This window comes from Callorhinchus milii, unplaced genomic scaffold, assembly GCF_018977255.1.
Source record: "Callorhinchus milii isolate IMCB2004 unplaced genomic scaffold, IMCB_Cmil_1.0 Scaffold11, whole genome shotgun sequence".
Taxonomy (NCBI): domain Eukaryota; kingdom Metazoa; phylum Chordata; class Chondrichthyes; order Chimaeriformes; family Callorhinchidae; genus Callorhinchus; species Callorhinchus milii.
In genome coordinates, this window is record NW_024704752.1 from 16367086 (window position 1) to 16376775 (window position 9690).

A 9690-nucleotide genomic window follows, 5' to 3' on the forward strand; every position below is an offset into this window, starting at 1 on the left:
ACAACAGTTTCTTTTCTGCTATTTTAATTGTTTTATCACTGTTTACTTGTATTTGTAGCAAAACTGGAGACGTTTGAAATTCCATTGAAAGTCCACCTGAGTCCAGAGCCTTGGACTCCAGAGATGGGCCTGGTCACTGATGCCTTCAAATTGAAACGCAAAGAGCTGAAGAATTATTATGAAGCAGACATTGAGCGAATGTATGGAGGAAAATAATTCTGTTGTTCCAACCCACCCCTTCAAATAGGAATGAACTTAAAACCATAATTACAACTCTGAAACTAAATGCCACACAACAACTTTCCTCAAATCTAGTACCATAGGACTGATTAACCCTAGAGTAAAGCATCACAATGTAAAATGAAGTTGTCCTGTACCAGAAACCAAATTTCCTTTGATTTAGGTATTAATGTTTTATCTAGGGCAGGATTACTAAACCATTTGAAACAAAAGTAACCGGTTTATCTTTGTGTTTATTTATAATCTGTTAAAATATTCAATCAGTAAACCGACCAGGGGAACAAATTTCACACATTGTATATAACTACACGATGTCATGAGCCACTAGTACAGCGCTGTCCTCACATGACTTGTGGAAATGGTATGGTTTTATTTATTATAAATTTGTGCAATGTTTAAATTTGGTATGTTTTGAGGATGTTGCAGGTCTTGATCAATTGAAGGGTTTTCAGGAATTTCTAATGAAATTCATTGACACTGAGGGTTTTCCACAAATGTTTGTATATCAACTACACCTAAACCTGTTTTTATCTGTTTTGTGCATAGTGTATCTTCTGTTTGTAGACTGATGTAAAAGTGACTTTTGTCTAAATGAAGAAATAAGCAGAAACTGCTCTGTATGTAAGTAAGGCTGCTTCGAGAAATTTTTGAATAGGCTATGACATTTTTGCATCTTAGTTTGTCTGAACTTAAAACATGATGACGTGTATTGTGTAGACATTCACAGTCAGTTGAGGACGTTTAGAATCCGTGTTACACAAACAATGTCAGAACCCAGGTAACAGTATGATTCTTACTGTCAATGATTTGCAAAGGAATGTATGCGCTGTGCATAAAGTTGAGGTTCCACCCCATGGTTGGAAAATAACTAAACTTGTTTCCTGTAGAAATAGGAAATGAAGGTATCTGCATCTGGGGGAAAGAAAATAGCATCTCTTTCACCTTTATTTTATCAAATCCAAGTATTTTTATTATTAAAATGTCCATATGCTTAGCACAGAAGTTATGATTTGGGCTTCACCCTCTGATCTTTGGGGAATACTTATTTTATGAGGTGGCACAAATCAATAGGGTTAAGAGTGGAATTTAAGAGGGATACTTCCATAAACTAGCATGACTGAAATTAAATTGCACTCCAAAGGAAAACACAGGTCAAACAATGAAGGGTAGACTCCCTCACCCCCATGAATTTACCTTATTTACCTTGTCTCCCACCTATATGTGGGGAATTATTTGTACAACTGGAGCAATACAGCTAGGAAAATACAAGATGTGTATACATTAATAAAATATCTGGAATGCGCTGTACCTTTTGTCCTCCAAAATAAACTGCCACGTGCTTTTAGGAACCCAAGTTTGTACTGATGATAAATGTACGAATACATCAAAAATGTTTGCGGTTTACAAAGATGCAATAGACAACTACTTTTATAGTGAGAGTCACGTTTCTTAAAAAAAATTAAAAAGTATAAATTCAGATTTTCAGCGGCTTGCCCATGGTTGTCCTCTTGTGCGCCGATATGGTGAACTATGTTATTCAGCTAATTCTCGACTACTAACATTCAGTTATAACTTTCCAAGTGACTGGTATGTTTGTACTAAATATGCTAGTCATAATTATTGTCATATTAAAAAAAATTGGCATGCGTACAAATGATTTATGAAAATTACTTGTGAATGTTGGGAAGTAGAACTCAATCATGTTCTTTCCGATGCCAGGGGAAGTGGAAGGATGTGATTAAACCTCAACGTTTCAAAAGTTAGTCTTAACGCATTCAGTGGCCAACATAGCAGTAAGCTAGTTTATTTTTAGGATATGATTCTGTGGGGGAATGCATTTGAACTTGTTGGGGGAAGATGAAAATGTTTCATGTGAAATAATTTGAGCATTAATTGTATTTTGTGCATGGCTTCAAAATGTCATCTGTTGGGGAGATACAAGGTGAGAGTTAAATGTACAATTGAGAAAAATGTGCATTGCAGCTAAGGTTGCAGAAGACCTGCTTGCTAGTGAAAATTTGTTCTACTTCTATGTATTTTGACTACTGGTTATTTTAAGGAATTCTGGTGTTGACGTCTACATTAAATTGTATTCCCATTTAATGGTCCATTTCTATTTGTAAATACCTCTAGGATATTGTAAATTCGGTGAAAGTTGCTTTTGAATAGTCAGCTGTACAGTTAGTTACCTTAATTCATTATTTTACTATAATGAATTTCAAGGCAAAATCTTGGAATTGTATTTTAGAGCAAGATCATTCTTAAGACTACTGTATAAACCACAATTACAAATATGTTCATTATTTATTTGTATTTGGATTTGTTTCCTATTACAGAATAAAACTGTAATTTGTGGTTTGCATCTCTTGTTTTCAGGTACCCCTGTTTCAGTGAAATTTTAAAAACTTAACTTTACAATTGTCTACTTTGGCCTCCGAATGCATGGATCTAGAAAATATACATTCAATAACACACTATCAACACTCTTTCTATATTTGTCATATTTCAAAATTTACTGTGGAACATTAAAATCAAATCTCATAATTTAGTCCTACACAAATTTGTCTGCACGTGTGTACAAATACATAGAATAACAATAATAGTAATTTGCCGTTTGTTAAACATGACCTCTGTCATGCTAAAACACTGAAATTATCTCCGTTTGATGGCTGACTGTCGATTTCGTTACTTTTCCAACAATGCAAACACGTTTTCGATGGGAATTGCCACAATTATAATCCATACGTACGTTTTCATGAGTATAGTGTGCAAGAACACATTTTGGCGGGCATGTTAAATCAACAATAAGATGACCAGTCTCAGCATTACTTTTCACTGTTTCATCAAGTTTGATGGAAATTGTTTCCAATTCTCCCAGCCCCTGAAGGGCAGTGCCAACACAGGAATAAGCAGAGCGAATGACGTGGTCAGAATGTAATTGAATAAAGCTGAACACGTCAGCAAGAAAGGAGACTGGTTATTTCCAGGAAGAAAACATTCTTTTCACAACCTTCAATCCCTAAACTAGGAATTGAGATTGGGAATTCGACAATTTACAACCATCGTCGAGTGAGTGCGATAAGAATCTGCTTTAGCATCCATTCAATCACTTTAGCTGTATCTTTAAAGAGGAAAATGTCTGCTGGTTTGTTTTGCCCCATGGATCCTTAAGATAGCGTCACTTCCACCCAGATAATAATAATAATAATGATGATGATCCTTGCATTTGATATAGTGCCTTCTCATGTCTTCGAGATGCCTCAAAGCGCTTCACAGAATATGCATTTGTTTTGTTACTGGCATTTCAATTTGTCACACTTGAAAATGACAAAATTCAACTGCATTATCCTAACACTTATAACAAAAGATAGAATTTAAATACACAAATAATCGTATAATGGATAATTGAACCATTTACAATGTAGTTTTTTCCCTGCTTAAGAACGAGATTAAGAATCGGGGTCGACAGCATTAGAATCACATTGGAACTGCTTGGACATTAGCAAGAAAACCGAAAGGGCGTGTTGTATGGGGTGATTAGAGCGCGAGACTAACACAGAATATATTGGCTATGCCAGGACTGATGGGATGATATTCCAATGTTTCACCAGTAAAATATTTATGCTGGCAGCATTCCAAAGTTAAATATCCCAAGGGAATGTTTCAGCCTGCTTTATACAAATATAAAGTGAAGGTATGAGTTAGACACAAATACACAATGATTACTAGTATCTCTTGTTATTATAGAAAGTTTAACAATTGAATTAAAATTAGTTTTCTATGCATCTCATGATAAACATCCTATAATTGATTTAGAAAGTAAAAGTTTCAAAATTGCGACCAGGGTTTGATTCCTGGGGCAGGGCGAAATGTTGAGCAACTTTCCTTACTCCACAATCCTCTGTTTACCCAGCAGTAAGTAGGAACCCGGTTGTAAGTCGATTGGCGGATCGCTTTTACAGGGGTAATAATTACTTAAAAACAAAATAATCTGAAGAATAAATTGGTCACGACTGTGACGCTGCTGTGCGCAATTGGCTGCAAGGATTAATAGTATAAAATTGATGTATAAATCTTGCATGTCTTTCAATTCAGCCGCAATTATTATTAAGGTAATATTGTTTTAATAATAATCCTTGCATTTGATATAGCGCCTTATCATGTCTTCGAGACGTCTCAAAGCGCTTCACAGAATATACTGTAAAGTGAATTGACTGTATATTTTGTGATTATTATGCTGATTCAGGGATCTCTTCATTATTGCTTTGATGGTGAGGAACATTAATTGCTTGTCATTTAACTAGTCACGAACACTGAAACAGTTAATCCCAGTGAAAGAGTTCCAACAGTACGTGACTACAGTATTAGTTTAGGAACTCCCCCACCCTTCATCTTAACAAAAGTGTCCTACATGTCTACTTTATGTCAATAAAAATGAGTTCTTCAGCGTTTTTGGCACTGATGTGTTCCTCGAGCACAATTTATTCCGCTAGATAAGCCCATGATATACAAATACATGTGACCTTTCAGTAATGACATTTTTAATCTTTTGAATATCACCAAAAACGTATTTCCTTGCAGCTTTGCAGACTTTTCAAAACGCATTGTTGACTGGAAACCTTTCAGGAAGATGAGAATAAAATTATTTTGCAATTGTAAACCTTTTTTGGGTGGGGTGGGGGGTGGGGGGGCAGAAAAGCATGGTAGTGACAGTAATGCTGTATGAAGTATTAATTCTGAAGGCTGAAGAGTTCTGGTAATACAGTATTTGAACCCTGAACAAGCAGTGTGAGACGTGCTGGTTTCGACACAAAAGTTAAAGGAACATTTGCCTTGTTGCACAATGTAGAACGCCAGAACTAACGGTGCAGATGATGTAGACTTCAGCTGGATGTCTGGCATTATTTCCACTGGCATTGAGCCCAAGGACCCTACAAATGGGGGTGTTAAAGGCTTTCCCGAAGCATCATATTCTATTATTAATATTACTATTTGACCTATTGGATATATCAGAAGAAAAGTAAATCTTTTTTATGAGCAATTTCCGTGTTGTCAGTGACATGCATACTTGGCTTCTGTGTTTTACCTTCGAATTCTATACACATACAGTGGACAAAGCTTAACATTAGTTAACCACTGGGGTTTGTTGTGCTATTTCCCTTTGTAGTTTGAATTGTAAGAGAAGAAGCATTCATTCCACATCGAAATGTCACCAAATGTAAAAGCTTCTGCCGCTGGCTGGCTCACTGCGTTTTTGACAAGAGGCCGTTATTGACTGAACCGCTATTGTAAAACAGATCCACAAGCGTTAAGTAAGTTTCAAAGACAACTCCCCTCTTTCAGCCCCTGATGGTACACTCCAGCATTTATTTAAAGCTCTGGAAGTACAACTGCTGAGACAGATCACAGAGAATTGACAAGTACTCAAGACCTCCTATGCATCCTTAAGTAACTGCATCGCTTGCATTTAAAAGACACTTTGGACACGCATTTTTAAAACCACTGGTAAGTAAAAAATTTAAATGATTTTCTTTGCAAGTCATTAATTCTGCCCCATTGCAGGGTTTCATTCTAAGTACCTTTTCCAAGTTTGAACAACCAGTGTGTGGCCTTATTATTTTCAGGCATAATCCAATTCTTAATATAAAACGTAAATATAGACTCCAGCAAACCTTTATGATAAACCTAGTGATAGATTTTTAGAATCAAGTGAAATTTAAGATGTATTTATTTATTAATTATCTGGACATGTAACTCATGCTTGTTTGTTCTCTTTGATGTGTTAGGTTGTGTGTGTCAGGTTAATTCACTGACTGTACCAAAGCGACAACAGCTTAAGAACTCAAAGATGGATAATTCGAATGAGACCAACATTGCTAAAATATCAACCGAAACAGCACAGAGTGCAGACAGCCCAGGAAATAATGAGTATCTGTACATATTAATTGTCATGTGCTTCTACGGAATATTCCTCCTGGGAATAGTGGTGGGTTACATAAGATCAAAGCGACATGAACGGAAAGGCGACTTGATGTTGTTGTATGATGACAGGGGAGAATGGGCTGGTCTGAAATCACTGCAGATGCCATTGGTGTTCAGCGCTTTACCTGAGAGCATGGTGCCAGCCCTGTCCTGTGCTGTGTGTTCCATTGAGAGCAGCATCAGCTCCGAGGCAGCCCAGGACATTTATCTCACCATCGAAGAGGAGGAGGCAGAAGGATCTACAAACTTGATTAACGAGAACGCAGAGCAGCCGAACGAAAGCCACCACTGAAACCGTGATCCAGAATACTTTTCCAATCATTGTTATATTTAATGGGAATTTTATCATTCCGAAAGCAAGGAGCAATTAAAAGTACAGTATCAATCTGGCTGAGTTGGTCAGAACCAAATTGACTGTTGACTTTCCAAATACAGTAATTCGAGATATTGAATTGAGTTCAGATTCAAGAGCAAATAACACAGAGTTCTTCAATCAATTTATCAGCAAAATATACAAGTTTTAGAAAGCATCTCTGCAGTTGCATTTTAGTTGATATAGATAATATGCAGATAATATTTCTAGTAAGTGGTAAATTCTCACATTAAATTTAATGCATCAAAGTAACCCAACCATAAAGATACAGGCACTTTAATAACCCGATGAAATGTTTAGATTTGGAAATACCTAGAACCTTTTATTTCAAATAATCTATCTGCAAAATATTATTTTAATTCCAAAATAGAAAAGTAAGTGCTTTGCTGTGATTTTACACCTGTACAATATGTATAAACTAGACCAATAGCATATTCCACTCAAGGGTTAATTTCCAAAGGCTGACATTTGGTCAAGTACAGTTTGAAACAGCCAAAGAAATGTTATTGGCAACTAGCCTGGATTCACTTGAAAACTGTAAATCCTTCCAGATGAAACTGACGTAGAACTTTGTCAAAATTTCCATATGTGCATCTAATAATTGTAAATAAGCTTGTAAAATAATGTAAATAGGTTAAGCTGTAAAACAATTGTAAATATTTATTGGTGTATTTTATTAAAGCCATTGAATTCAACGATGTGAGAGTCAATTTTTCAAAACAAAAGTATTAAAATGTGATTAATACAGTGACTGAATTGTCGGGCCTCCTTTCATGTCTCAGTGAGATTTATGTGACTCACATGTCATGTGGTTACACAATGAAGGTCACAGGTTTGATTCCACAGGACAGCATTTTAGGGCATGAGAAATGGTCGTGATGTTCCCAGGATATGTAAGGGAAAGTCAGGCAGAACTTGATTTGAAAATGTTTGTCCAGCAAAACAAAATAAATGAAAAAGTACACAAATTTTGTGAAATGTTGCAAACCCTTTAACATTTGTTTGCAAAACACACAGTCCAATGAAATACATCATACCAGAATGGATGGTGTGCTAACAACATAATTCTTGGAAAAAATGCTAAACTCTACTTTGTGAATACATTGTGATAAAAATTGTAATGTTTGATAATAACGCCAATATTAAATTATCAAACATTGCAAATTGTACTCAAGTGTTCATAAGTATCTTTCAATTGCATTTATATTCTTCATCCTCTCCACATTGCTGTTAAAAAAAATCATAGTTCTACACAGCTTAGTACATTGGCAGCACCTTCACGCATTCTGAAAATGTGTGTTCATTTATTTAATTTAATTTAATAAACTAAAGAGATTATGCTGAAAAATGGCCTTCAAACGCCTGTGATAATTTTGGGAACAGGCCTCTGTTATAATTCAATCTGTCTCAAGCTTGATTTCTATATAGTACATCATTTGTTGTGAATCACATCCTTGTCAAAAAAATATGCAATAATGCACAGCATTAGTCACTAAATGTGTCAAAAGTGTAGTGACTACCTTTGTCAACAAACAGTCATTTGCATCAGCCGGGCAGTGAATAACCAATTTGTTGCCTAGGACGCACTCCCCTCTTTTAAAATATTGTCAGGGTATCTTTCGTATCAGGCTGAACACACAGGACAGGACCACACATTTATGTCACATCTAAAATGTGATACCTGAAACAGTGTAATGGTCTTACTACCGCAGTAGAGCAAGCTGGGCTAGTCTGGGCTACCAGTTCAAAACCCAACATAAGATTTAAACTCTCAACCTTTTGACCCAAAGGTGAGAATGGTACCAACTAAGCCAGACTGACACCTGATTAAACAGACATTATTGTAGTTTTCAGACAAGCTCAGTCATGGATGAACAGTTTGTTTTAATACATTATATTGCTGTGGAAGTGTACTCCCTGAATTGTGGAAGTGCAATTAATCTTTCAGAAAATGCTAATTTGGCACAATGTTTACTGAAACAGCAAACTTCCTTTAAAGGCATATTTCTTATAAGTGCTTGTAATGATACATTTTATTGTAATATAATAAATAATAATCCTTGACGTCTCAAAGCGCTTCACAGAGTATACTTTAAAGTGAACTGACTGTAAATTTGTGGGCGAAGCACGGCAGCCAATTGTGCACAGCAGTGTCTCACACACAGTCGTGGATTAAAGTGACCAATTTTTTTTTTTGAGGGATTATTATCAGGCGTATAGAGTAAGGAAACTTGCCTAAGGTTTCACCCTGCCGGGAATCGAACCCAGGTCTCTCGCTTGTGAGGCGAATGCTCTAACCACTGAGCTACAGGACGCCTTTTATTGTAACACAAGTCTTTGAAGACCATTCGGTCATTGGAGGATTATCTTGTAGGTGAGCATAGGTGAGTTGATGTGAATGTGGAATAATTTACTGTGTAACGTTTAAGTGGATTCTGTCAAAAACTAAATATGCCTTGCCTCATGTAAGATTGCACTTAGAAAGATATTTCTTGGGGCCTGCCTAGTTTTTTGTAAAAAGGAAATGCTAATAGCTGCACTGAAAGGCAAGATCATTATGAACAGTGCTTTATAGAATCATTTTAAGGGTTTACAATCCACAATATCTTGCTGCTGTAGTCATGGGTAAGGGGTTTATTTCCAAATTTTAGCAATGGCAGATGGAGTTTGCAGTGACGTTCGTATTAACTGTTGCATTAATCACAAGAGTAATCATCTGTATTTCTGAACATGAGCTGTTCAGAGAAAATTCGGATAAAATGGATGGCATAGTTTCTTCTAAGCACACTAACTAGCTAAGGAGAATTACATGGGAATTACATTGTTTTCTTCTGTTCTCGCATGAGTCAGATTACAAACACAAATCAAAGCCAACTCTAGAGAATTCTATGTTCCCTTCTCACTGACTTATCGTGAGCCAAAGTCATTAACTGGTTATGCTGACTCAAGGAAGCACTGTGGTCATCCCTAAAAGAAGTGAAGATGACCTAAACCTGCTAATTAGTATATTTCAAACAAGTTTCAAATAAAATCCTGGCATACGTGCCATTCATATAGCTTATTAATTTGGCATGCATCCCAGCTGATTCCAATGT

General features: G+C 36.2%; 1 protein-coding gene and 1 non-coding gene across 4 annotated transcripts in view; one reads left to right on the forward strand and one right to left on the reverse strand.

Moving 5' to 3' along the window:
- The window catches only part of LOC103175318 (acyl-CoA synthetase long chain family member 3), a 29893-nt gene extending 27293 nt beyond the window's left edge, over positions 1-2600 (forward strand). For all 3 annotated transcript variants that reach the window (XM_007888297.2, XM_042339105.1, XM_042339104.1), the window contains exon 15: positions 59-2600. In XM_007888297.2, coding sequence (XP_007886488.1) covers positions 59-216 — 158 coding nt within the window. In that variant the 3' untranslated portion in view covers positions 217-2600. The remainder of the gene's footprint in view (positions 1-58) is intronic.
- Positions 2601-8838: 6238 nt separating this feature from the next.
- On the reverse strand, positions 8839-8910 carry trnav-cac. The gene has a single exon. It is a non-coding gene; the product is annotated as a tRNA-Val (tRNA).
- Positions 8911-9690: the final 780 nt, after the last annotated feature.